Source organism: Chinchilla lanigera, unplaced genomic scaffold (genome assembly GCF_000276665.1).
Source record: "Chinchilla lanigera isolate Chin_1 unplaced genomic scaffold, ChiLan1.0 scaffold00041, whole genome shotgun sequence".
Classification (NCBI taxonomy): Eukaryota; Metazoa; Chordata; class Mammalia; order Rodentia; family Chinchillidae; genus Chinchilla; species Chinchilla lanigera.
In genome coordinates, this window is record NW_004955442.1 from 12,752,385 (window position 1) to 12,779,783 (window position 27,399).

At 50.5% G+C, this 27,399-nt stretch overlaps 2 protein-coding genes across 12 annotated transcripts; one reads left to right on the forward strand and one right to left on the reverse strand.

The window, feature by feature from the left end:
* Positions 1–83: 83 nt before the first annotated feature.
* Anks3 (ankyrin repeat and sterile alpha motif domain containing 3) lies at positions 84–22,697 on the forward strand. Of its 7 annotated transcripts, XM_005391276.2 has the most exons (17): positions 85–197; positions 1,917–2,088; positions 4,557–4,755; positions 4,959–5,080; positions 7,117–7,198; positions 9,433–9,568; positions 14,915–15,073; positions 16,084–16,221; positions 16,672–16,778; positions 17,088–17,261; positions 18,596–18,720; positions 20,261–20,402; positions 20,732–20,904; positions 21,223–21,308; positions 21,761–21,844; positions 22,136–22,224; positions 22,337–22,697. In XM_005391276.2, exons 2-16 carry the CDS (start codon positions 1,919–1,921, stop codon positions 22,210–22,212), a joined length of 1,974 nt encoding a protein of 657 aa, XP_005391333.2. In that variant the 5' UTR covers positions 85–197; positions 1,917–1,918; the 3' UTR covers positions 22,213–22,224; positions 22,337–22,697. The 7 variants fall into 7 exon arrangements, with proteins under 7 accessions (XP_013373166.1, XP_005391333.2, XP_013373168.1 ...); XM_013517714.1 differs by lacking the exon at positions 1,917–2,088 and having other exon boundaries at positions 109–197; XM_013517715.1 differs by lacking the exon at positions 85–197 and adding an exon at positions 4,756–4,836 and having other exon boundaries at positions 1,995–4,662.
* On the reverse strand, positions 9,578–25,165 carry Nudt16l1 (nudix (nucleoside diphosphate linked moiety X)-type motif 16-like 1). 5 transcript variants are annotated; one of them, XM_005391273.2, is made up of 5 exons: positions 24,863–25,165; positions 24,528–24,788; positions 23,908–24,027; positions 21,429–21,608; positions 21,240–21,331 (listed from the first exon to the last, which is right to left on the reverse strand). In XM_005391273.2, the coding sequence occupies exons 1-5, from the start codon at positions 25,055–25,057 to the stop codon at positions 21,296–21,298; spliced, it is 792 nt and encodes a 263-aa protein (XP_005391330.1). In that variant the 5' UTR covers positions 25,058–25,165; the 3' UTR covers positions 21,240–21,295. The 5 variants fall into 5 exon arrangements, with proteins under 5 accessions (XP_013373174.1, XP_013373173.1, XP_005391330.1 ...); XM_013517720.1 differs by lacking the exons at positions 21,240–21,331; positions 21,429–21,608 and adding an exon at positions 9,578–10,541; XM_013517719.1 differs by lacking the exons at positions 21,240–21,331; positions 21,429–21,608 and adding an exon at positions 10,447–10,541 and having other exon boundaries at positions 24,446–24,788.
* Positions 25,166–27,399: the final 2,234 nt, after the last annotated feature.

The following is a 27,399-nucleotide window of genomic DNA, read 5'->3' on the forward strand; positions in this document are numbered from 1 at the left end:
CGAGGTGACTGGAAGACCCAGGCGCCCTACGGACCAATTCCATTGCGTGGGTAGCATCCCGGTGTGCTCCGCGCGCTCCTGCGGCTTACTTCCGGGGAGGGCCGAGTCGCGGGCCTGGTACTGGGGCGGTGACTGGCAAAGGTGTTGGGCGGCGGCAGCGTTGGCCAGAGGGCGGCTCAAGGCTGAGGCCGGCGCAGGTAGGCCCGGGGCGTGCCGGCCCCGCCAGGCGTCGGCACCTGATGCTCCTGCGGTGCAGCACTGGTGTGTCGGGGTTTGGAGACGCGGGGCTGCGCCCTGTGGCGGCCGGGCGGGACTGTGAGGCTCGGGACTGCGGGCGGCTGTAGGGTGCCGCCCGGGAGGTGGCAGGGGCATCCCTGTTTGACCGGCCTCCTCTCTTAGGCGCGACCGCCGCCACCAGCATTATTTGTGTTTACTTACATTTTTCTACTGTAAAAGCAAAGGAACAGGACAGAAAGGGAGAGTGAAAATTAGAAGGTCCGGGGCTGGGGGTGTGGCTCAGAGGCAGAGCGCGTGCCTGGCGTGCGGTTCCATTCTCAGCACTGGGGGGAAAAACTTAAATGAACCCGTTCCCCAGTGCTACTTCCTGAAGTTCTGGAAGAGAGGCGCAGACGACACTTTCTCCGTGTGTACGAATATGCGCACGAATGTTTCTTGCATCCTTGGAGAATGTTTGTCATAGGCACGGTGATAAATTATAGTAGATCTGTGGACTCGTGGCATGTGAGTTCTCCCCCCATAGTTTTCTGGAGGCTGGTTCTGTTTCTGATTGTCCGTCGGCGCTCAGTACTTTGGGGATGTCGGGTGCGAGCGTCCAATGAATGGAGAGAGAAGGCTTTTGAAGTAGAAGAAACACTCAAGGCTGGAGGATCTGTTGGAAGCTTATGCGGATTCTTATCCAGGCTCTGTTGGCCAGGACTGTTGAGGATAAGGATTCTCACCTGCAAAGTAAGGATGCTGCGTGATCTCAGGGTGGCAGGTGTGAAGAGAAGCACCAACCGGTGGTTTCAGGGCTTGTTACTTTCTGCCTTGTCACACCTGACCCATTTCACCAATGGCTGCAAAGTCCCAGATTGGTGGCTGGTTTGTTTGGCTATCCTGGCTGTCACCAACACTTGGAAGAATGTTAGGATGCTTGGAAGTATTCTTTAGTAGAAACTGAGGTCCAGAGGAACTCTATGAACTGTCATGGTTTCTTCAGATGATAGAACTTGATACGGACCGTTCTTCTCTTCCTCTTGTACACTTGCTTCCTGTCACTCCTGAGCTCAGGGTTCTATTAAGAAGCTAATGAGTTGGCCTTGGGTCAGGTAGTAGTCCCAGGAAGAGGCACTCATAACCACAGACCTCGCATCCTGGTGTGTCATTACTGGTGTCACATCTTGGGGATCTTGTCTACCCACTAGTTTACCAGCCTGTCGTATTTCCCTTCTTATCTTTTTCACTTTCAGGGGATGCATAGGTAGATTCTTGCACAATTAGTATTTTCTGAGCATTACAGATTGCATTCTAGTTTCTGTGCTAGGAACTTTATTTCCATTTTATGGAAAAAATTTATATTTTTTACTTACAGTAGAATTCATTTGGGGGTTCAAGTCTGTGAGTTTTAACAAATGTATAAAGTCATATATCCACCATCAAAGGGTACATAGTACATCCAGTGTTCCTTAAATTCTCTCTTGCTCCTTGCTTTGGGGTCTCCCTGCCCCTTTTGGTACTACTGACCTGGCTTCCAACTTCAGTTTATCTTTCCTAGAATGTCCTGTAAACAGGTTATACAATAGGCAGCCTTTGGAGGAGCTTCTTCCATAGTACATCTGAGATCTGTAGGAGTAGGATCAACCATTTCATTTCCTGGAACAGCCAGGAAGACCTAATCCCTGGGCCTTCCTCTGCAGCCATGTCTGAGCTCAGCGATGAAGCCAGCGAGCCGGAGCTCCTGAACTGCAGTTTGTCCATGTGGCACGGGCTGGGGACGCAGGTCAGCCGGGAGGAGCTGGATGTCCCCCTGGATCTTCACACAGCAGCTTCCATTGGCCAATATGAGGTGGTGAAGGAATGTGTGCAGCGGTAAGAGGTCCTGGGGAGCGTCCCTTTGCCTCACATTTTTAGTAACACCTCCATGGCTTCAGAGCCCATGAGACAGGCCTTGCACATAGTTGTAGACATCTGATACTCATGAGATGGGCCAGCCCTGCTAGTTGGACCCATTCTCAGTGGAGACTTATGCTGAGAACATAAGAACAAAGAAGCCAGTTTTGCTGGGTGTGATGGCACATGACTGTAATCCCTGCTACTCTGGAGACTGAGGCAGGAGGATCACAAGTTCTATCTAGTCCACATGGGCTACATACCGAGACCTCGTATCAACAATAAAAAGGTTGGGGATGTTGCTCAGCAACAGCACTTGCCTAGCATGTGCAAAGTCCTGTGTACAATATGTAGCCCTCGCAACACACCAAAAAAAAAAACCAAAACACTTTTGATCTCAAGGCAGAAGATCTTTTTTCCCTGCAGTTCTGGGAATGGAACCCAGGGCCTCACACATGCTAGGCCAGTACTGTACCACTGAGTTCAATCTCCAGGCCCTAGATAATACAAACTTTATCATAGGTTCTCTTTTTATCATAGGCTTATAAACATTAATTCATCCTTTAACCAGTGTAATTTTAGGCATTTACTGACTGCAGACCCCTCAACCAGTAGTGAAGAGAGAAAACAGTGCCCTTTCGCCTTCTTTGCCCAGAGTTCATTCTTATCACCTGGGACCGCATCTCCCCTCAGCTTCTGCACAGAAGAGAGATGTTAGGCTTTTGGCTCTTCTTAGAGGGTAACCTCCTGACCTCATGGTCTACCTGCCAGAGTTACTAATCTGTATACTAGTATTTAGTCCCAGTACCACAAAAAGCCATGGCAGGGCCCTGGGCCATATTCTACTTAGAGTATAGTGTGATTCTTACAGTAATTTTGGGAGCCGACTTTGTGTCCAGCCCCTCGTGTTTCACCCTACTTTACACTTACTGTTTACCATTTCTTATTTGGTAACATATCTGTCCACATCTCTGATGCCTTCTCTAGTTCCTGGTGAGCCACAGCAAAGCCTCCTTAAAGCACTAGGTCTCCAGTTCCCAGCTTGTTGCCATCATTCATAAGTCTCTAGCCAAGGGAACAGCAGTGTCTGGTCCGAGCAGTCTGTAGTACTCGCTTACCAGGATAGCCAGTTGGGTATGCAGTCTCGTGTCTCCTTGAAGGGTCATAAGACCCCTGTTATAATTCTCTTCTGGAAATCCCAGGCTCGGAGGTCTTTGAGTGTCCTGTGAAACACATAGCCCAGAATAGCTCCACGGAAGACAAGAGGAGCAGGGTTTGTGTTCTGATGGGATTCGTACTAGTTGAGAAGGAGGCTTCTCTGGGTGGAAATAAGGCTTGACAAACAGTGTTTTGCCCAGGAGCTGGCCCCTTCCTGTCTCTGGAAATTGCTGCTCAAAAGGGATGGGAGTGCAAGGATGAATGGGATCATTCAAGCCATCTGCACAAGCCCCTCCATATGCCGCTTGGCAGGGCTGCCATTGCATTCGTGTGATCAGGACCCGTCAGGGTGGCTGCCTGCGCGTGCATCCCAGAGGGTGCAAGGTGCTAGTGAACGGCGAGTAATTGCCTGGTGTGGCTTAGTGTGGGAATCCTCGGAGAGGCACAAGTTATGTGGATGATTGTTGTTCCTGGCACTGGAAGCCCAAATTGTGGAAGGGCAAAGGTCGGTAGGACCTTCACTGTGCATCTGCTCCTGGGAATGGGTGTTATCTTAAAATGTGACTCCTGTACCCCAATTCTAAAGTCTGAGTCAGGAAGCCCGCATTTTTTTCCTGTTTGAAAATGCATTTCCAGCATTTTAATGGAAATCAGTGAGAAAAAGTAGGATTTGCTGTTTCTAGAGTATGCACTAAAGAAGTCAGTGGCAGTGGCTCTTGTCCGTGGTCCGAGGCCCTCTTTCTTTCCTTGATGCCCCTCTCTGCTTCATTGTTGCCTTGTTGTCCCTTTGCAGCCAGCTCTATACTGACGCACTGGACACTTATTCAGTGGTAGATGGTCAAGGAGTCTCAGCCTTGGATCTGCTGACAAACCAGGCCAGCTCAGTCTTTGCCCAGGGGCATCTTGTATACTGCATGTCACAGGCTCCTCCCTCCACCTGCTTCATGCCAGTGGCTCTTTGCCCAGTCATGATAACCCAAAATGACCCCCAACCTTGCCGAATGTCCCCTCGCGGAGCAGCATGTGTCTAGCTGGTAGCACAAAAGAATGGGATTGATGGTCTTGGGCTAGGAGAAGGGGCAGCTGAGAATATGAAACTAGAGAAGAGAAACAAGGACTTTTTAAAGGTAGGTGTCCAGGCAAGTAGAAGCATTTCCCTACTTGCCTTCCCCTGACCCCAGGGACATCTGGAATGGCAGCTCCTTCGGCCTGGCCTGGCCTCGCCAACAGCTCTGGTGAACCCCACGAGAGACAGTGGGGCGCGTCTAGTGTATCTTGCGTTTGTTTAGGAGAGAGTTAGATTTGAATAAGAAGAATGGAGGTGGCTGGACCCCGCTGATGTATGCCTCCTACATTGGACACGATACCATCGTGCACCTGCTGCTCGAGGCAGGGGTGAGTGTGAATGTGCCGACCCCCGAAGGGCAGACTCCACTGATGCTGGCCTCCAGCTGTGGCAACGAGAGCATCGCCTACTTTCTCCTCCAGGTGAGCTACGAGGGGGCAAAGGCCCAGCAACCCGAGGGGCTCCCTGGCCGCCCTGACAAGACGTGAGGCGCTGCAGGCCGGGTGTGTGTGTGAGCACATCATCACTTCCAATTCTTCAGCTGAGGGCCTGGAGGGCGCTGCCTGCCCATCTGCTCACACAGGAGAGATGGGCTGTATAACCTGTGCTCTGTGTTCTCTTGAAGCAAGGAGCAGAGCTCGAGATGAAAGACATTCAAGGGTGGACTGCCCTCTTCCACTGCACCAGTGCCGGGCACCAGCAGATGGTCAAATTCCTCCTGGACAGTGGGGCGAATGCCAATGTGAGGTGATTGCCACAGGAGGGGGCTAAGTCTTGTCTGACTCTAGGGAGGATGGCCATAGAGGCCACTAGCCAGAGGTCAGCACTACCCCGCCTTGGTATGAGAGGTGAAGAAGAAGGGGTGTAGTGGACAGGCCTGCCCAGGTGTGAAACTGTCTACATACCTGTCAGGACATCTAATGCATCTTTCTAGGGCTCTGAGGTTCATTGTCTTCATCTGAAAATGGGATAGCAAGACCTATGTCAGAGTGTTGTTGAAAGAATTACATGTTATAGCCAGGTGTGGTGGTGCAGTCCTATAATCCCAGCCACCTAGGATGCTAAGGCAGGAGGATTACAAATTCGAGCCCAGCCTGAAAAACATAACAACATAGGGACCCTGTCTTAAGAGAATTTTTCAAAGGGGCTGAAAATGTAGGTCAGTGTGAAGGCCTTAGTTCAATCTTCTGTACAGCAAAAGAAGAAAAAAGAGTTGCAGTGGTACTTCAGTTCACGAACTTAATTTGTTGCACAATTTTGGAAAAGATGGTCACATTTGTGTTCGTCACCCAATGTAATTTGCAAACAAAAGCAAACTTTTGCCAAATGCTTTTGTTTGCAAACCAAGTTGTTTGCAAACAAAAGCATTCATAAACCAAGGTACCACGATACATGTTATGTCATATGCCAGGGGCATAATGTAGAGAATGGCATTTAAATGACATATATTAAACGCTAATTCTCTTTCCTTTCTTGCCTGCTGTATATGTCAGGGAAAGTGAAGCTGTGAAAACCATTATGTTTTATAAGCTAGAAGTGGTTTGTTTTCTGAAGCATTGGTCCCCAACCTTTTTGGCACCAGGGACCAGTTTTGTGGAAGACAGTTTTCCCACAGATGGGTGAGAGGTGGGTAATGGCTTTGGAATGATTCAAAGCAGCACAAAACCTAGATCCCTCTCATGTGCAGGTCACATCAGGGTTTGCATTCCCATGAGAAACTAATGCCACCACTGATCCGATGGGCAGTGATGTGAGTGATGCCCAGTGGCTGTAAATACAGACAAGCTTCCCCTGCCAGCCTGCCTACCTGCTGTGAGCCCCGGTTCCTAACAGGCCACATACCCGTGATCTAAAGAGTGTGATGACATGTTTTGATCAGCTTCCACTGATGCTGTATGCAGGGCTCTGCTGTTGTTCCTTTTAACACATAGCATAATTTTGAATGATTCTTTAAAAAAATGATGCTAATTAAAATTCAACTTGCTCATTGATTTTTAGACACACTATAACTTCAGGTGTTAAAATGTGCAGTGTCTTTTTTTTTCTTTTTTTTTTTCTTTTTTTTTTTTGTCTTTTTGAGACAGGGTTTTGCTATGCAGTTGAGGCTGGCTTGAGTTCACTTTGTAGTCCAGGCTGGCCTTGAACTTGCAGTGCTCCTCCTGCCTCAGCCTTCTGAGTACTGGGATTATAGGCATGTGTGTGCGCGCGCGTGCGCGCACACACACACACACACACACACACACACACACACACACAGTCCAGTGTGTGTCTTAGAATGGATGAGGTGCAGTATTCAGCATGGTTTGTGGCTCCCAGACCAGCAGAAGACAAGCAGGTTATAGGGAGCACTTTGAGGACAGCACTAGGGTGTTGATGACTGTGCTTAAAAAATATGCGGCAGGTGCTATGCACAGTGAGGACAGGTGGGATTATTAGCATGTGTACTTCTAGGGACTGGTTCACAGGGGTGTCAGACTTGAAGGGATTTGGGTAGATAAGTAGGATACATTAGCTTTCTGTTAGAAATGATGAATAGTAGCTGCTTTTGAGTATGATTAAAGTGGAGATTTAGGAGAGGCAGGTGGGGATGGACATGAAGGAGGAGGGGAGAAGGCCAGCACTGGCGATGGACCCAGAGGAGAGAGTAAACGAGCACAGATGGGCACAGGTGTGAGCACTGCACCCTACACTTAGGGGTCTTGGCTAGGCCTGTCTTTGGTAGGGGAGCTGTTGCATGGCAGAATTTGTCTCTGCTAATCCCCTGACTGCGGCCTGTCTTGCAGGGAGCCCGTATATGGATTTACTCCTTTGATGGAAGCCGCTGCTGCTGGCCATGAGATAATCGTGCAGTATTTTCTGAATCATGTAAGTGACCCTACTGAGTAGCTTATAATGTAGTCACAATAAATGAGGTATCATGTCACGGACATATGAACTGTAACAGAATTTTCTCTCACACGTTCTTACACATTCTGCTCTTCATTCATTTATTCAGTACATTTTCTTTGAAAATCTATTGCTGCCAAGTGTTGTGGTTCCCGGGCACTAAGGGTACCGTGGTGAGTAAAATATGACCTGAAATTTAAAAATTGCCAGGCACAGTGGTTCCCCCCTGTAATCCCAGCTTGGGCAGAGGGCAGGTGTTGGTGAGGAAGACTGCAAATTCAAGAACAGCCTGGTGACTTAGTGCAATTTGATCTCAAAAATAAAAAGGGCTGGGCCAGGGATATAGCTCAGTGGTACCAGTGCCTACCTGCCAAGCACAAGGTCTTGAGTTCAATTCCTAGTACCAAAAAAAAAAATTAAAGTAAAAAGGGCTGGGGATGTAACTCAGCATTCCTTGGGTTCAAGCCCAGTACTGTAAATAAATAAGTAAAAAGACAATGTCAAGGGTTATTGAGGATGTAGAGAAATTGGAACCCTCACACACAGCTGATGGGAAAGTAAAATGGCCCACTCTTTGGAAAACAGTGGAGATTTCTCAGTTTCACCTAGAGTTACCATAGGACCCATCATGTCTGTAAGACTCAAAAAGCTATGTCCTCACAGAATCTTGTATGTGAATGTCCACAGCAGTAGTATTTATAATAGCCAAAATGTAGAAACAACCTAGGTGTTTTGTAACCTGTTTTTTCCTCAGTGATTCGTGTATAACTGCACTTGCTGCGCGCGCACACGCACACGCATGCACGCGCGCGCACATGCCCGCTTTCTTGTGTGAATGGGCGGGAGGGAAGAGCTTGAGCGTTAGCTAGGACTCAGTTCCCTGCCCGCTGCCCGCTTGTAGGTTCTTTCTAGTTACCATGCTGAATGCTACAGTGAAAATCCTAAATGGTCTGCGTGTGGCCTTAATTATTCCCTCAGACTAAATTCCTAGAAGTGCAATTGGCTGGGTTACGGGGTTTGAGACATTTAATGTTCTAAACTGAGGTTCCTCCTCCTGATTCACCCTCTGGAGATTTGGGGTAGTGCTTGCCACCATCAGATGTGGTGTGTGTGGCTGCAGCTTTTAAAGTAAAAGCCGTATTGGACTTTTCCAGTTTCAAAAGTAAACAGGCTTATGCTAGTACATTTAGAAAATATAGAAGGTGAGAAAAACTGGAAAAAATATCCATCATCTTACTGCTTAAAAATAATGTTAGTGTTTTGGGCATGTTTCCTTCCGATATTGCTTTCTGTGTGTGTACCCCACCACCACCCTGGTACTGAGAATTGAGCCCTTCGCCTCTACAGTGAGCTACATCCCCAGCCATTTTTTATTATTTTGAGTCAGAGTATCACAAAATGAGTAAGTTGCCAAGGCTGGGCTTAAACTTGCAATCCTTCTGCCTCAGCCTCCCAGAGTGCTGGGATTACAAATATGCGCCACCAAGCCTGGCTTCTGTGTACTTCTTGTTTTGTCCTGTTTGGCTGCAACTGTGGTGTATATACTGTAGTTTTTCTTTTTTCTTTTAAATCATGATCATTTTTAAATTTGGCTATACTAACTGTGAGTGCCATCACTTAGGCCAGTAGCGTGGCCGACTGCCCGTCCACAGGTCATTTATATCTTCTCTAGGTTTTTGTTGCAGATATGTTGTGCTCAGCAACTGTGTGCATGAAAGCTTTGTCTGTATTTAGGGGTTCTGCTTTAGCATAGATTTCCACAGACAGGGAATTGTGCCTAAAGACTGTAAGTGCATTTTACAGCTTTGGATAAAAGGTGCTACGCTGTTTCAGAAAATGGCACCTGCATTCTGGGGAAGGTCTCAGAACTGTCTTTCTGGTGAGCCAACACATCCCCGTGTAGAGGAGGGAGCCAGGCGTGGTTGGGCGTGGAGGTAGCGAGGGGTCCTTGTGCTGCAAGATGCCTGGCAGGGAGCATTTGCGTGGATAGTTGCTCAGGCTTGATGACTGCTTTTGGTGATGTGGCTGCAGAGCCAATCCTGTCATTAAGAACTGAGTTAGAGCAAAACTCCGTCAAGCAGGCCTGCATGCTTCCTCCCTGTGATGTGGTTCCCACGTGGGGGAAAGCCCGTTCTCCTCCCAGTCCAGCTGACCGGGAAGCACCAGGGCTGTGGAAGGGGGCTTCCTAACTCTTCTGTCATGGGCCTTCCCAGGGAGTCGAAGTAGACACAAGAGACCACAGTGGAGCCACAGCCAGGATGCTGGCCAAGCAGTACGGACACATGAAGATTGTGGCATTGATAGACAGTCACTCACCTGCTCTGCCCAAGAACCTCTACCGGAGTCCAGGTAACTGGTCTGCCATTCCCTCTGGTGGAGTCGGGTTGTCCTGAGCACTAGGTGCATCCAGGAAGAAAGATGGCCGCCCTCCCAGGTGGCCACTGTTCGCCTCTGGGTGCCCACTGGGAGACCTTCCCTTCCTCCCCTCACCAGCTCCATCGTGTAGTTGAGACTGAGGCCCCTGAGACAGTCAGACGCTTGCCCTGGAGACTAGTCCTTACCACCCTGGAAGTGTGCCCAGGCAGCCCCAGGACGGGGTATGGGAGGGAAGTGTCACAGGCGTCTCTTCTGGTTAGGCTGTGCTTGAACTCATGAGCCTCCTGACTCGGCCTCCGGAGTGCAGGGATTATAGATCTCTATTACCACTCCTGGCATAGTTCATACTTTTTGGCTTTGCCTGTGGTGTTTAGTGCACTATGCTTTAATTTTAGATAGCCAAATGTATTTATCTTTATTGGCCCTGGTTTTTGAATCATAGAAGATCTTTTCCTAGGCTCTGATTGTGCAAGAATTATCCCGTTTTTTTCAAGTACTTGTATGATTTCAGTTTTTATATTTAGATCGCTGACTTCTACTCTTTTTAAAATGTGATATGAAGTATGGATCGAATTTTATCTTTTTCCAGGTAGTTAAACATTTGTCCCCGCATCATCTATGTAAAGTACATCTTCGACCTGGGACCGAAGGACTGAAGGCACCATCTTTATTGTACACTTGAGTTTCCATTTCACTTAGGTCTTTTCCCGGTCTTTCTGCACCAAAACCTTGCTGATCAAAGGCTTTTCTTTTTCGTAGATGTTACCATTGAATAGTGCTGATCCTTTTACAGTTTTCAATATTTCCCCAGCAGTTGCTTATTTATTTTTCTTTATGAACTTGAATATCAACTTGTCCAGCTCCTTAAGAATAGTGTGTTGGGCCAGGGATATAGCTCAGCAGCATAAGCGCCTGCCTGGCAAGAGCAAGGTCCTGAGTTCGATTCCTGGTACCAAAAAAAGAATAGTGTGTTGGTATTTTTATTGAGAGTGCAGTACATGTATAAATTTGCTATTCCCAGGCGTGGTGGTGCACACCAGTAATCTCAGCACTTGGGAGGCTGAGGCAGGAAGATTGCTTTGAGTTTGAGGCCAGCTAGGGCTACAAAGTGAGCGCAAGGCCAGCCTGAATTAGAGCGAGACCCTGTCTCAAAAAATAAGTAAGTACATAAATAAATGTGCTCCCCTTAGTTGTTGGTAGTCCCACCCAAGAGGGAGGGACATGTTTTTGCTGAAGTGTGCTTTTGGGATTTGCAAGAAAGTTAAATTTTTCTTCATATCATTTTACCTATAACTTAAGTTTATTCTGAAGTATTTGATCATCTTTGTTGCTGTTGTAAATGAGGTTTTATCTACATTATATATATTTTTCCTTTTGTCTGTACCTGGGCATTGAACCCAGGGCCTCACCAAGGACTCTGCTGCTCATCTACACCCCCAACCCTTTGTAAAAATGTATTTATTATTTTGCAGTACCGGGGGTTGCACCCAGGGCCTTTGCACTGAGCTACATCTCCAGTCCCTTCTTCTTTTTTTTTTGAGACAAGGTCTCCCTGTTGCCCAAGCTGTGCTGGAACTTGAGATCCTCCTGATGCAGCCTTCCAGAGTGCTGGAATTACAGACATGCACCACCATGCCCAGCTTAAATTTACTTTATTCTTGAGATCAGCCCTTGTTAAGTTGCTCAGACTGGGCTTCACCTTGGGATCCTCCTGCCTCAGCCTCCCAAGTAGCTGGGATTACAGGTGTGTGTCGCCATGCCTGCTTTACCATTATATTCTTTAACTGTTTATTGTCAATGAGTATGAAGGCAGTTGATTTCTGTACAGTAACGTCATGCTCTGCTCTTGCTGAATTCTCTATTGTTTTAGGTAATTTCACTGTTGATTCTTTAGGACTTCCCAGGTATACCGTCATGTAACCTGAAAGTCCAGATGACTCACTGTTCTGCCTCTTGTACCTTGCTTCCTTTGTTTAGTTGCTAACATCTGTGGTTAAACACAATGGAAATAGTATATATCCTTACCTTGGTGCTGATCTAAGTGGAAATGCTGGATTAAGTAAAAGGCTATTGTTAAGAACTTTACATTATCTTTAATCATATTAAGAAAGCCCCTGTCAATTCCTGTATTCTTGACAGGCTCTTTTATAGGGGTAGCCATTCCTTCCACTACTGGGGATCAAAGCCAGAGCCTTGTACATATGAGGCAAGTGTCTTCTCACAAAGCTGCTTCCCCAGCCCTGCTGCTAAGTTTCTTCCAGGACTTTTTCTACATTTATGGATATGATCGTGGATTTTCTCTGTAGCTGTCTTCATATATTGATGAATTTCCTAGTAATGAACTAAACTCCCACTTTTGGCATAAATCGAACTTGGTGAATTATTTTCTTAATGCGTTTTGGATTTTATTAACATTTTCTTTGGTATTTTTACATAGCTATTCATTCACAAGAGATATTGTTCTGCAATTTTCTTGTTTTTGTTCTATCCAGGTATAGGTGTTGACATACTCACTTCATAAAGAGAATTTGGAAGTTTTTCTTCCTTGTCTGTGCTCTCGAGTAAGTGTGGCATTGGTACTACCCAGTCTTAGGATTGATAGAACTCTCCCATGACAGCCTCTAGGCTTCAGCTTTTTATGAGATTGTTCCTTGATAAATCTTCATATTCATCCTACAGAATTGGTCTAATTTTTCTTTCACTGGGCTCAATTTTTGTAAACAATATTCTCCTAAGAAATCATTTCATCTAGGATTTCACACTTGTTTGTAGAGGTCTTCAAAACAGCTTTTGTTTAAAAATAAAAGCTATCTGGGCCAGGAGTGGTAGCACATGTAATCCCAACATTCTGGGAGGCCGAGGGGAGGCGCTCAGGTTCAGTTAGGCATCTTAAAGAGACCCGTCTCGGAATTTTACAAAGGGCTGAGGAGGTGACTCAGTGTGGAGGTCCTGAGTTCAATCCTTGCTACTGCAAAAGTAAAACAAACTCAGAAGAAAAAATAACCATTATAGAAGGTTATTTCTTTATATATTGTGTTTGACCTCTTTTTTGTGTTAAATTTAAATAATTATCTGTCTACTTAGTGAAGAAAACCGTAGCCTGGTTTTTAGTCATGTGCCTCGATTGATTTTTTCCTTGGTTTACTTTTTTTTTTTCCTAGTTTTCTGGGTTGGGAATTTATTTTCATTTTATCATTTGCCTTTTATTGATATGTTTAAGGCTGTGTTTTTTGCTGAATGCTGCATTAAATGTATCCCAGGAATTCTGGTATATAGTACTTTTGTTATTGCTTTTAAGAAATTCTGTACTTTTTATATTTTCCTTTTTATCCAAGAGTTGTTTAATAGAAGTTGTGTGACCTGTTTTTTTTGATAGCCACTTTTTTTTTTTTTTTTTTTTTTTGGTACCGGGAATTGAACTCAGGACCTCAAGCTTGCCAGGCAGGCACTGTGCTGCTGAGCTGTATGCCCGGCCTTTTTTTTTTTTTTTTTTTTTTTTCTGAGCCAGGTATTTTTTGAACTACATCTCTGGGCCTTTATTTTTAGTTTCTTAAGTTCTGACACATGGCCTTGCCGAGTTCTCCAGGCTGGGCTTGAATTTAGTATCCTGCATCAGCCTCCCTGAGTGCTAGGGGTACAGGTATGCGATGCCACACACAGCTTGGTTTTCTTTTTAAATTTCTAGGGGGAAGGGCTTTTTTTGTTTTGTTTTTTTGAGATAGGGTTTTGCTATGTAGTTGAGCCTTGACCTCACAGTGATCTTCCTGCCTCAGCTTCGCAAATGCTAGTATTATAGGTATGTGCCACCACACCCAGCAGAAGAGCCTTTAAGAGTTACAGTTAGGGGCTGGGGATTTAGCTCAGCGGCACAGCGCCTGCCTGGCAAGCACAAGGTTGTGAGTTCGATTCCTGGTACTGGGGAAAAAAAAAATTATAATTTTTCCTTTTATTCTGTTCAGTTTTATTCTGCTTTGTCTAATCACAGTGTTTATAGTTCTGCTTTGCCTTATCTCTTAATTATCTGTAGTTTAAATGTTCCATGTGTGCTTGAGAAGAAATTGTATTCTCTATTATTTGGGTGTGGAATTCTGTAGATATCTACGTTTACTTGTTCCTGGGGGCTTCTGAATCTTTATTTCTTTTTCCATAAAATCATCTATTCGTGTTTCCTTCTTCCTTGCATGTACTGTAGTTTCTGATACATAAATGTAGTTGCTGCCCTTTTTGGTGATACTCAAACTGTTTAGAGCCTCGTTGTGAATGGTGACTTGCAATTCCAGCTGGGTCCCTCTGTGTCATTCTGGGTGCTCCTTGGCCTGGGCTCTCTGTCAAAGGCAGGGGAGCAGCCCTGGCTCTGCGTATTTATTTGGGACCATGTGGAGGATGTGTAAAGGCAGCCACCTTTCCCTTGCTCACTTCCTTTGCACGTTTGTGTCTGTAACTTCCTGCCTCTTCTGCTTGCATAGTTCAAGGTCTCTGGGGAGTGCCGATCTTTGCATATGCAGGAGAGGAGAGCATGTGTGGGTACCAGGCAGTCACTGGGCTGTGCTGTGGGACTACATCTGAGCCAGCGAGGCCACCACCCAGATGGTCGGCTCCCTTCCTGCGCAGAGTGTGGAGTGGTCTTATGTCTCTGCTCCATTTCCCAGAATGAAAAGGAGATTTCACCAATTCCTCTTTTATGTGCCTCCTTGTCTATTACAAGTCAAAGCAGATGGAGCCTGGTACAAATAAATTCTTGACTTTTTGCCTACAGTTATGACCAATTATGAAAAATTGAAAAGCTACGAAATGGTAAAGCTGGGGCGAGCTAGTGTAGGGGTTTGAAGTACTTTGTGAACACAGCAAGCCTGTGGAGTTCAGCTCCTCAGCAGTCATTCGAGTTGACTTAAGCAGTCAGCTGCTTAAGTAGTTGTGACTGATGGTGCCATATTTTATGAACCAGTTGGCTTAGCCGTTCCTTTAGTTTAGAACAAAATTTGTTTGATTATAAATATAGGCTTATTATGAAAATTTTTAGAAACCCAAAGAAAGGGATAAGAATTTAGATCCTCCATGATAACTGACTTTTCACTTCTTGCCGCCTGAGCAGTGGACTGCCGGTTGTGGCCGTCTCACAAGTCAAGTCCTGGGGAACATGCTTTTCTTCTTAATTTAAGGGCACCCGGGGAGATAGCTCAGCGGCATAGCACCTGCCTGGCAGATGCAAGGTCCTGAGTTCCATTCCTGGTACAAAAAAAATTCTTTTTTCCAGTCAATATAAGGATTAATAAATCAGACCATCACTAAACAGACCATCTTAATTTTGTTGTTTGGCAGAAAAATATGAAGATCTCAGCTCTTCGGATGAATCCTACCCTGTTGCTCAGAGGCATAGGCCTTGTCGGAAGAAGGGCCTCAGCATTCATGAGGGGCCAAGAGCCTTGGCCAGGATCACAGCCATTGGGCTTGGAGGCCAGACCCCACGGCCCCGCTATGGTGAGCCTGTGACACTATGCGTATCACCGCCCCCAAGAGCCTGCCTTGAGAACAGAATCATTCTCTGGCCCTCAAACGTGGTTCCCTGGGCCCTAGGCTGCAGTGGGACGGGCAGCTGGGCCTTGTATGTGCAGGGGTAAGGCTCCCACCACAGAAATGGAGCTGAACTCAGACTTCGTTCACCACAGTGCATCTGTGTGAAGGGTATTCCTGGGCTCTGCCTGTGCCCTCTCATCTGGAGGTGCTGGATTTGTTTGTGATGGGATCTCACCGTGCTACCCAGGCTGGCCTTGAACTCCTGGCCTCAAGGGATTTTCCTGCTTCTCAAGTGCTGGAATAACAGGCATGTGCCATGGTACCCTGTTTTTTTGAAAAAAATATAGTACAGGGGATTGAACCCAGAGTCTTCACACTGAGCTACATCCTCGGCATCCCCCTATCTGCTTCTTTTTGAATTTTGAGACCAGGTCTTGTTAAATTGCCCAGACTGCTCAGATGAGTAGTCTTCCTGCCTCAGCTTTTGAGAGTGCTAGAATTACAGGTGTGCACTGCCACTCTCAAACCCACTTTTTTTTTTTTTCAAGGATTATGTAATTTTTTTATTGATATTTTTCATTATTAGCCCAGGGCCTTTTTCCTTCTTGTTTAGCCAGATCTTGTGGCTGGGCTTGACTTAATGGAGACTGATCACCTCTAAGTGCCCATGTTTAAAAAAGCCACAGAGGACACCAAGACAGACCTGGGGGATGTGTGTGTGGTTTTCCACTGGCGTCAGGACTCTACAGGCCCAGCATGCCGCTTTCCCTCTTCCTTTGAGTAAGCCGCAGCCATTGTCTCAAAACGGCCAAGCTTCCTGAGCACTGCTCCACCGGGCTCTTTACTCCAGCCACAAACTGGTCTCCCGGCTCCCTGCCTGCCTGGACCCCGTGTCCCATTCACCCTAAAGAACCCTCAGAGAGGATGGCCACTCCCGTGTTCTTGAATGTTCACGTGCCCCATTTTGCACACAGAACAGGTGCCTCCACGGGACTACGTGACCTTCACCAGCAGTGATGAGAACGCTCTAGGAGGCAAAGGCCTCTGCTACCGGGATGTCACCTCCCCCATCAATGAGCAAGACGTGGAGAGCAGCAGCAGCAGCAGCCGGGGTACGCCCCACCTCGTGCCAGGGTCCCTCAGAATGGGCGAGAGGTCTAGCAGGCCCCAGGTGTTGTGAGGAAAACCAGAGTCTGCCATGGGGCAGGTGAGGGGAAGTGTCCGGTCCAGTCTCCCATGTAGGTTGGGGAGCCACTGTAAGTCCAGGGCTCAGCTCCTTGCCAGGAGGCCCTCACAACCTGCACAGCTGCCCTCCTTGGGGGGCCGTGTGCTTGCTTTGGCAGCCGTCCACCATACCAAGCCTGTTCTCAACTCTCAGCCTTCAGTCAGAGAAGAGACGAGTGCTGCTGGCCAGTCGGGGGTGGGACGGGAAAAGTCAGCACGGAGCCAGTAGCAGGGCTTGGCAACTGAGTGGCAGCTGACTTCACAGGGCTCTGGGGAATCCCCCGCATTTGTCCACTCAAGCGAGGCCTGTGCTCAGGCATCCTGTCTTCCGTTACCAGAGGAGCCCGCTTTCTGTGCCAGCTTTGGGGTCATGCGGAGCAGCAGCATCGAGGGCCTGGCGAGGGCCCAGGGGCTCAGCAGCGAAGCCTCCTTGGAGAGCAATGAGGTGAAGTCTCGCCCTGGATTTCCCATCAGCTGTCCCTCCCTTGGCTCCGGGAGAAACCTGACAGTCATTTGGGATAAGCCCTGTTTTCTTGGAGCACTGCTTGAGCTCAGGTGGCACAGGCTAGAGTCACTAAGGACGCCTTTGGGTGGCAGTAGGGAGTTTGATGAAGGGTGTTCCAGTCTCACCCACCTCAAAAGATGGCACAGGGGCAGGGGGCAAAGCTAGAGGCACAGGGCTGGAAGCAGGTCTGGCCATGGCCTTACGGGTTGTGAGTACCAAGTTGCTCCCAATACATACCGCCTCCTGCAGGACTCGGATCACGTTCGCAAAAGCTCCGTTCGCAAACAAACCAAAAGTTACCTGAAGACCAAGAGTCGTCACAGCAACAGTGACAGCCAGTGGCCTCCAAGCATGACTTCTAGGACAGCCTGTTCTCCAGCATCTGTCCCTCATGCAGAGCTGTCCCCCTATTCTGGACCCCAGGTAAGCCCCTTTGTGAAAGATGGTGCCTCCAAGATGTGAGGGGCATTACTGTGCATATATGCCAGAGAGGGGCTTTGCCAGAATAGCATGGTAATGACTTCTCCAAATAATCCCCAGTCCTACTGGGGCTCAAACATGATTCCTGATGGTCAGGAGCCCATGTACAGTGTCAGTATTCCATCCCTTTCTGTGGAAAGCTGTCTGTCCCCTCACTGTCCATACTCAGCTTGGCTTCCACAAGCTTAGGGAGGAGAAAAACAGGACAGATTTCAGAGCTGCTTCCAGTTGGCGACAAGATGCATGTGAAGTGCAAACCCTGTGACAGCACATAGCACACATACAACCAAAGCCAAGGCAGCTCCCTTCCTCATGGGGGTCGCCTGGCTGAGCACTTAGGGTCACAGGTGTGACTCGCCAGCTCAGCAGTCTCATCTACGCTAACATGGATGTTTCCTGAGATCTCCCGATCTGTACAGGAGTAAATGTGAAGATGTGAGCATTGGCCGCTGACTTGTTAAAAGAGCTGTCATGCCCCTCACTAAACCTGTGGACTCTGGCTTCCACCTGCAGCCCCCTCTCTTGGGCCTGTGCACCCCACTCAGGTGTCCCTCTTGGCTTCTGAAACACATGCTGATTGGAGTTTATGGTCGTGGTGATCTTAAGATAGTTTCTTAAGGAAAAGTAGTGGAGTAATAAGCTTTGAAAATATGTTCCTCTATTCAAAGCAACCAAAAACGTGCAAAAATAGAAATTATGGAGTTGAAAAGTACAACTGAAAGTTTCACTAGATGAGTTCAACAGCAAGCAAGAGTAAGGAAATTTGACATAAGTTAGCAGAAGCATCCTAGTGAGAAACAGAAGCATGAAGAGAAACAAACGTGTGCCACACCATCGAGCAGACAGAGCAGTGTGCCACTACGCAGCTGCCCACTTTCTGAAAGTGAGTAGAGGCATAGTTTGCACTTGCAGAGCACGGCAAACACCAGCTGTATAAATGCAGAGATGCACATGCAGACATGGAAATTAGACCATCAGCTAAAGAGAATTCTTGAACAAGAGAGAAAAATGATGTATCACAAGAGTTTCAGTAAGGTTAGCTACTTCCTGACATCCCTCGTAGCAGCAAGCACCCATGAGGAGGGCCATTGCATGTCCAAGAGCATGTGCTGTGTAGCTAGGCGCCCACCCCGCCATGTATCCCGGGGCAGTGTGGGGTCTACCCTCACAGACGTGTCCTTGTCTTGGAGCGGAGCGTGGGGAACCAGCAAGGCTCAGAACTTCAGAAAAACATGTTCTTGTCCCATGTCCTACTCCTGCCTGTTGTTAACCTTCAGGACCTTGCCACCCTGCTGGAGCAAATCGGGTGTCTCAAGTACTTGCAGGTGTTTGAGGAGCAGGACGTGGACCTCCGCATCTTTCTGACCCTCACTGAGAGTGACCTGAAGGAAATCGGCATCACGTGAGTCCTCTCACTTGCACCAAAAGCCGCGCTTTGCAACAGGTAGTAAGCACTGCCCCGGCTGTGAGAGAGCTTTATTGCGCTGTCCCACTTGCCACTGAGGTCAGAGGGGCCCGTGATGGCCTGGCTGACACTGCCATGTTCAGTGCCCTTGGACGTTTCTGCCAGTTTATTTTTTTGGTGGTTTGTATTTAGGATTTTACTACTTTTATTCATGATTAGAACATAAATATTCTACAAATGATAATTACCAGTTTTACTAGAGGAATTAGAATAATTCAGTAACGTAATTTATACTATACAGTGGTATAATTTATATCCAAGCTCTCAAGAGCATGTATTTTATGCTTTGGCATAAAGTCCAAATAATTTAAGCCTTTTGTCCTGAGTGGACCCAGTCAGAGTTGGTACCTTTAACCCCAAGTCCTTGTGACTGTGGTAATGCCACCAGGTGCGCTCACGCTCCTTACTGCGTCTGGGCAGCAGCGCCCTGCACACGAGCTCTTCACCCTTCACGTGGCTCCGGTTACCGCCTGGACCCTTTCCTCTCCCTGCAGGACTCCCGTGAGCACTTCCTGCAGGGCAGCTCTGGTGGTCACAAACTCCATGGGCTTTTGCTTGTCTGAGAATGTCTTGATTCTCCCTCACGTTGGAAGGACAGTTTAGCTAGGTAAAGGGTTCTTGGTTGATGGATTTTCCCTTTGGCACTCTGGTCTGCAAAGTTTCTCGTGAGAAATCTGCTGGGAATCTTATGAAGATCGCTTGTGTATGAGCTGCTTCCAACTGAAAGTTTGATTCTAATGTGTCTCAGTATTACTGAGTGCATGTGTACACTTCCCCGCTTTTCCCTTTGGGATTCCTGCTGTATATGTCGGCACACCCCCAAGTGTCCTTTAGGCTCTGTCCATTTTTTTTGTTGTTGTTCTTCACTCATGTTTCAGGCTCATGTCTTCAAATTTGTGGATTTATTCTTTTGCTCATTTACATCTGCCTTTCAATCTGTCTTTTTCTTTTTTTTTTTTTTGCTAATGGGAATGGAACCCAAGGCCTCACACATGCTAGGCAGTCACTCTGCTACTGAGCAACATATCCAGTCTTTAATTTTGAGACAGGGTCTCCTAAGTTGTACTGGCTGGCTTCAAATTCGCCATCTTCTGCCTCAGTCTCCTGAGCAGCTGGAATTAATTTGTGCACCACCCTGCCTGGCTGGGACCTAAACTTAACCCAAACAAATGGTACTTAACTCGCCAAGCCTTTGATAATCTCCAGAGTGCCAAGATTCACATTTCTGCGAGTACGGTTGTGTAGGTGGGAGACAGTTCCCACTGTGCTTCCCCTTTGAGGACTGTGAGTAGGCAGACCTGGCTGTCCACAGCCTAGAGCAGGGCAGGCCTTTAGCAGCTGTTTCTGTCCTTTGCCTCAGGATCCAGCCCTACCCTTCTCATAGATGGCAGTTGTGTAGGAGACAAGTGTGACCGGGTGAGCTGTGGAGGCTTCGTGTGTGCGGCAGCCGCACATCCTTCTCTGATTGTCCCCTCAGGTTGTTTGGGCCCAAAAGGAAGATGACCTCAGCCATTGCGCGCTGGCACAGTAGTGCCCGCCCCCCCAGTGACGCACTGGAGCTGGCCTATGCCGACCGGCTGGAGGCTGAGATGCAGGAACTCGCCATCCAGCTGCACAAAGCAAGTGGGGCAGGAAGCATGCCAGAGGCCCTGGCTGGGGAAGGGGGGCTGACACCTAGAGCCAGTAAGGGAAGCTCCCAGACGCACACAGTGTGACACTGCCACACGGGCAGAGGCGGTGGGTGTTGGGATCCATCAAAGGTAGGGGCCCAAGAGTAATGGACTGTGGATGGGACCGAGGAAGCACACCAGAGGCAGGCTCTGAGAAAGGTGGGGATGGGAGAGGCAGGGTCAGGGACTGAGTGGCAGACTCAAGACCCCTGTGAGGAAGACCTTGCCCAAGCCACCAGGGCCTCGGCCCACACCCAGCCTGGCTCTTCACCCTGCAGCGCTGTGAGGAGGTGGAGGCCATGCGTGGCCAGGTGTCCCAGGAGCAGGAGCTGCGGGCTGTGGTGGAGAGCTGCCTGCTGGAACAGGATGGAGCACGCAAGGCCGTGCACACCCAGCTGCAGGAGACCTGGGCCCTGGCCCAGGACGCTGCTCTCATCTTGGAGCAGCTTCGGTGAGCAGATGCAGAGCCCTGGGGGCCACATGCGGGGGTGCTAGCTTTGCTGCACCTGGCACCAGCCATTGTCGCCCCTGCCTCTCTCAGGCCCATGGTCCCTTCAGTGCCCCCTGCCCTTTCACTCAGGACAGACCCAGCAGCAGTGGGCTGTGAGATCAGTATGGGTTTCTCTCCTGCTCATCTGGACAGCCTCCTGGAGTGCTTGCCAGGCCCATGGAGGCCAGCTGCGGGGACAGGACCAGTGTCCCTTGGGAGTTCTGACGGGCTTGGCAGCAAGGTTTTCGCTTCACTGACACTTGGTCTCTTCTTTGGCAGAGCCTGTCAAACTGAGCTGTCCGTCCGCATGAGGCAGGACCAGTCTCCCAGCACAGCTGCTGTGGGCCCAGCTCTACTCCCAGCAGGTAAGGACAGCCGCAGCCTGGTTCTGCAGGGGTAGAGGGGTTCCTTCTGGCTGTGTGATTGTCACCTCTCCCTTCCCCGTGTCCAACAAAGTACCCACAGAACCAAGCCCACTTCCTCACCTGTGAGAGAAGACTGTACCCTAGCGGTGGGAGGCGTGGCAGAGAGAAAGGCGCTGCTGTCCGAGACCTCCAGTGATTGCTCACCGGTTGGGGCCCAGGGACCCTCGCTCGCTCCTGGGTCTGAGCCTGGTTGGCAGTCAGTGCGAGAGCAGATACTCTCACAGGTGTTTCTGTCAGAGACTGCAGGTGGGGAGGAGTGTGACACAGCACCCCTGCCTTGGCCTTTGAGGGGTCATTCACACGTGCACAGTTGGGTGGGGAGAATCTCCTGGTCCCAGGGGCTCAGGATAAGAGGGGATATACCTAGGCAAATCCTGTCTTCTGCCCTACAGACTCCAAAAGCTGGCATACGTCCCTGCAGGCCATGAGCCTCCTGGAGCTGTCTGGAGTCCTGGAAGTCCGAGTCCATGAGATGGGTGAGTCTCCTCCAGCAGGGCAGCAAGGCCTTTTTCCCAGCCAGGGACCAGGCTGTGGTAAGAGGAAGCCCCTTGGCAGGGAAATGCTTTTCGTGGCAAGGCTGGCCTGTGGCTGGGGTCATGACCACAGTGGGGCAGGCTCCACCCTGTCAGTTCAGACTCCTGGGCATCCTCACCTCTTCCTTCCTCTCTCCTACTCTTCACTCCGCTCCATTCCCCATGCCCTACACCCCCTTCCCTCGCTGCTGCTGCCCAGATTTGCCATAGCACACTGTCCCTCTGTGTCCCCAGAGCAAGCACTGTGCTCAGTGACCCAGAGCCTGGAGAAGCTGCAGGTGCTAAATGGGAAGAAGTGGCGGGAGTCCTAGCCAGGAGGCACGGTGAGTGTCCACCAGTCTGGGGCCTGCTCTAGGCAGCTGCACATGCAAGTGGGTACCCTCTGGGTCTGCTTCAGTCTTCCTCTCCCTTCTTACCGGGCCTTGTCTTTTTCAGAATTTGACGTTGGGTGATCGATCCACCCTGAAGTTACATGCCAGGAAGACAAGGGCAGTGAGCAGGCAGCTGCCACAGCCCAGGCCCCAGATGGGGCTAAGGATCAGGCCCCCAGGGAGCAGCCTGCAGAGAGGTAGTCACAGGGACTGGCCCCTGCCAGGGCAGTAAAGTCAGCAGTGGAACAGGATGTAGGCCTGATGGTTAAGATCCTGAGCTTGGGGAATGCTTGAGCCACAGGTTGTGGGGAATATGTGTACGTCCCCCTAAATGCTGGTACCACACTTAAGTTTGACGTACAGGGGAGGACAGGGCAACTTAGAAAATGTGCCATTGGTTTGGAAAATAAAATTTAACATCAGCAGTTCTGGTTCTATGACATGCTGTATTGATCAACATACCAGCAGGCCATGGAAAAGCCATGCCCATACCCTAACTCAGTGACTCAGGGCATTGGGTGAATAGCACTAAAGCTTACCCTGGCCCTCTCCTGAGTTCACTGGCAGTAACACCTTCCTTACGACAGTTTTCCAGTCACATGACCGGAAGTCTTTTGAGATGTGGGCCCAGAGGTGGACTCCCATGGTGGACTTCCTGTCCCACAGTGGCTCTGCTGTAGGCCCTTTGCACACTGAGACTGCCGAGAATGGAGAGAGGCAGGCTCAGCCCAGCGCAGCTGGAGCCATCAGGTCAGTAAAGGGAGCCTGATGCTCAGGACGAGGTGATCAGAGGTTGGCATGCACCGGTAGGCCAAGGGCACAGATGCCTCTGTACAGTGCCCCTGCCCTGGGGACTTGGCCCCTATTGGACCTGGTCTCTACGTTCAAGAGAACTAGGAGACACCTGCTCTAAGGCAAGAGGGCTGGGGATGCACCTCCCGAGGCCAGTGCTGGGCTCAGTCCAGAGTGAATGCCTAGTACAAGAGAAGAACTTTATTGGTTGTTCTCCTTCAACAGCATACACAGCAGGGTCCCCTAAAGAGTGTCACTGTCAGCAACCAAGCGACAGTGGGCAAAGTCACTTTAAAGCCTCACCGAAGTCCATGCCATGAAAAACAAAAGTCAAAAGCACTGAATCCAGCAATAACCAGAATTAACTGTACAATATTCTACCCAAAGCTGGCTCTCCTCCAAGCCCTGGGGCTGACTCTGGAAAGGAGGCAGGAACAAGTCCACTGGGACAAAGGCCACCTCCACCAGAACAAACTTTCCTGAGTGGTCCCAGAGCTGTGCTGTGATCTGGGGCCTCCACTAGTCCACAGTGAAACTCAGGCAAGTCTGAGCCTGAAGAATTGGGCCAGGGCCACCCACTGACCAACCTGAGATGGGAGGTGGGTCCTAGGTATTGCTTTGGGCAATGGAGATAAGCAGCTGCCCACTCATCCCATGCAGTCACAAACTCTGGGAATTCCAGGGTCCCTGAAGACAGACCCAGGTAGGGGAGAGTGACAGCCAGGTCCCCCAAGAACCACCTTAGGAGGAAGCGGGGAGCAGCTTCTCCAGGGCCGCCTTTTGCTTTTCTGTGGCTGCAGCCAGCGCCTCAGCCAGCTTCTCCTGGGGCATTATGTTGAGTACCTTGAGGGCAAAGAGGAGCTGGCACTTGGCGGTGCTGACGAAGGCGTTGCTCAGGAAGTTGGGAAAGCCTCCGACTCGATCCTTCTGGGTGTAGAGGGGGACACGCACAAGGCCCAGCACCTGCAGGGCAGGAGGCCAGAGTTGAGGCCAGGAGGCCCCCACGGAGGCAGAGCCCTGGCAGGAAGGGCATATCAGCCAGAGGAAGAGCAGCCAATCTTGCCAAAGGCAATGCAAGCAAGTTTCCAGGCCTCACCCCATGCACAGCTCACTCTGCGCCTGTCCCACAGGCAGCCTCGTGCCGCTCCTCCCGCGCACACCCCATGCTCCCTGAGCCTCCAAATCTAGATTGCAAAACTGGCGAATCCCGAGAGATTTTGGACTCCCCTTCATCAGTGTCCCATCCTCCCACTCCCTGCACGCAGTTCCCTGGATTGGCGATGCAGGTAGCAAAGCAGATGGAACACAGCCCTGGGGGAGCCCCAGCCCCGCCGCCAGGCCGGAGTACCCTCCGAAGGGGAAGGACGGAAGGAGGCGTTACCCATCGGTGCCTTCCGGGAGGCCAGACCCAAACCCCAGGGCGGGGGCAGGGGCGGGGCGTGGAGCCCGGGCGGCGGCCCCACCTCCAAGCCGTGGTCTCGCGAGTGCACCGCACTGATCTCCACCGCGTGCAGCTGCTCCAGCGTGAGCTGCCGAGCGTACAGGTGAGCCACCTCGCGGTGCGGGCCCTCCGTCAGGTGCGAGCTCAGGTAGTCGGCCTCGGTGAGGCGCAGGCGGCCCAGGCCCAGGCCCAGCACCCGGTTCAGTCCGTCCTCCAGCGACCAGAAACGCCGGTCCACGAAGCCCCCGGGGAAGCCCAGCAGCCCGTCGAAGCGCATCTGCATCTGCAAGGGGAGCGTGGGTCACGGCGGAGGCGGTGCGGCGCCCTGCCCGCGCCCACGCCCGCCCGCGGCCTCACCAACAGTGAGAAGCGCATCGGGATGCGGCCGAAGAGCTGCCCGGGGTTGGCGGCGTACAGTATGGCGTGGCACGAGTGGCTCCAGCCCGGTCCCAGGCGCATCGCGTCTTCCCGGCTGATCTGCTTCAGCTCCGGAACCGACACCGTCGACATCTTGACACTGCCGCCTCTCCCCGGCGCCGCCTTTATGTGCATGCGCGGCCCCGCCCCCCCGGGTCCCGCCAATCCGGGCAGCCGCTCACGAGCACTCCTCGCCTCCAATCCTTGCCGCAACCTGGAACTGGCGCCCGGGGACCCTAACACCTAGTTGAGGGGCGGAGTAAGTGTGCGAAGTAGGCATTAGTGGCGCCCACAAAAACTATGTCTCCCAAGGTACAACGCGGCGAGTGGCGTCTGCCGGGCGGGGTGCGTACCTTGCAGCCTGGGGTGGTCCAGGCAAGCTGGATTTGGGTTGCTGGCGCCCCAAGAGGACAGTTAGGAATCGCAACAATTTCCTCACCTTCGTGGTACGGACTTCGCCTGCCTGCGGGGTCCATCCACAAGTGATGGTGCCCTCTGGGTGGCCACTCGACCTGGCGACACTACTCCCCGGAAGCCTCTAGATCGGCGGCTCTGCCTGCCCTGGACAGCAGGATCTGGCAGAGCTCCCCCTCCCTCCCCAGTCCCTGAGGGCACGTCAGCCTGGTAGACGGGGTGGCTGGCAAGGAGCTGGGGCTCCCTGGACCCGGACTTGAGTCTGGGGGCTGCGGACTTGCCAGCCCAGTGCCCCACGTGTTCTCCAGGCTGACTTCCCGAAGGCACCCAGCGGTTGGTGACAGGCCCTCACCTGGTCTCCCACCCAGTATCTACAGCAGAAAGCTGCTGGGTTCCACAGGGAAGAAGGGCCTTTGGTACTTACCCTGTTTTGCTGCTGGAGAAGTCCTTGGGCCTCAGCAGCACTGGGAAAAAGCCGTTCAAAGGAGAATGGGGTCCCATGGCCCCACGGGGACAAGGCTCACCTCACCTCACCAGCAGCAGGGCCCACGTGCCACTTTCCTCCCCACAGTGCCCAGGGCTCTGCTGAGGAGCCCTCCTCATTTGCACTTGTAGGCTGGATACTGAGCTGGGGCCTCAGCCCCGGGAGCTGCGCTGTCAGGGCTTCCTGGGTGGCACAGGGAGTGTTGCCCTCGGGTGAGAAGGTGGGACAGCATTGGCAGGATCTGTTGGAAGCTCGTTAGGGCTGTGGTGGCGTCAGGAGGCTGCAGGATAAGACCCAGACAAGAAGCCTCTCTCCTGCTGTGGCCAACCAAAAAGGGCTTAGGGGCAGCTGCAGGGGGAAGTCCGGGTTCTAAGGATGTCTGAAGGGGACAGGGCGTTCAAGCACCATGTGTCACAACGGGGATAGGTCCCTGTGCCCCCCACCTCCCCAACACCAGACATTAATCAAGGGACTGGGTCTGCTGGAGTGAGGAGGAAATCCAATCGGGCTCACACACCTCACCTGACACCCACATTGGGGCTGCGTGAGAGGCCTGGGGGTGAGGGGTGGCGAGCATTCCCAAGGGCAGGGTTGGGCCCCGAACACTGGTTTCCTCTGTTCTTAAGGGTCACAGTCAGAATGGGACCATGGAGGCAGCCTCAGCTGTTGACCAGGTTGCTGTCAGGTGGTGGGTAACCTAGTGCACAGCACGGCCCCTGCTGGGAAGTGCTGGCAGGGGACCACGGCTGAACAGCGTGGATTCCAGCCTCCAAACTATCTTGGTATAGCTGAACCTGTTGCTCCAATCCATTCCCACACCACAGCCACTGGGGGCTGCTTTCTGCCTTAAAAACCTAATTAAAGCCAGGTATGGCAGGGCACACCTGTGGTCCCAGTTCTTGGGAAGCTGAGGCAGGAGGACTGCTACAAGTTCAAGGCCAGGCTGGAATATACAGCAAGACCCTGACCCTGTCTCAACAAACAAAAGAACCTGATTAATCTCAGCAAGGCATGATAGTGCACACCTGTACTCCCAGCATGCAGGAGGCTGAGGCAGAAGGATCAAGAGTTCAAGGCTGGTCTGGACTACATAGCAGGATCTTGTCTCAAAAACACGAAACAAAAACCCCAATTGTTTTCAAAACTATCCCTTACAGCCGGGCGTCGTGGCGCACACCTGTAATCCTAGCACTCCCAGCACTCTGCAGGCTGAGGCCAGAGGATCATTTTGAGTTTGAGACCAGCCTGAACTGCATAGTGAGACCCTGTCTCAAAAAGACAAAGAAAAAAAAAAAGAAGACCAAAACTATCCCTTACAAACAAAACACCATTCTACAAGGTCCTCAGTATTGGCCAACAACCCTTGCTCCTGTTATCCAGCCAATGAGTTCTTCTCCAATAGGGTACACTGAGTCTACTCCTGCCACCTGGCCTTTGCACCTGCTGTGCTAACTGCTTGAAGCACTTGTCTTTCAGGGCTCAAGAAAGCCTGCTTGATAACCCCACTGATCTTACCTAAAAGATTGGTCAGTGTGTCTCACTGGCTCCAATGCAAATGCCAGGAGCCTGAACCTGGTCT

What these genes read in the sequence shown, in the direction of transcription:
- Nudt16l1 (XM_005391273.2), bottom strand. Translation starts at nt 25,057, where the DNA reads ATGCACATAAAGGCGGCGCCGGGGAGAGGCGGCAGTGTCAAGATGTCG. An exon ending in CGATGCGCTTCTCACTGTTG is followed by an intron (nt 24,789 to 24,862) that starts GTGAGGCCGCGG and finishes CTCCCCTTGCAG; the next exon opens with ATGCAGATGCGCTTCGACGG. An exon ending in CGCGAGACCACGGCTTGGAG is followed by an intron (nt 24,028 to 24,527) that starts GTGGGGCCGCCG and finishes CCTGCCCTGCAG; the next exon opens with GTGCTGGGCCTTGTGCGTGT.
- Anks3 (XM_005391276.2), top strand. Translation starts at nt 1,919, where the DNA reads ATGTCTGAGCTCAGCGATGAAGCCAGCGAGCCGGAGCTCCTGAACTGC. An exon ending in GTGAAGGAATGTGTGCAGCG is followed by an intron (nt 2,089 to 4,556) that starts GTAAGAGGTCCT and finishes GCGTTTGTTTAG; the next exon opens with GAGAGAGTTAGATTTGAATA. An exon ending in CAGCAGCAGCAGCAGCCGGG is followed by an intron (nt 16,222 to 16,671) that starts GTACGCCCCACC and finishes TTCCGTTACCAG; the next exon opens with AGGAGCCCGCTTTCTGTGCC.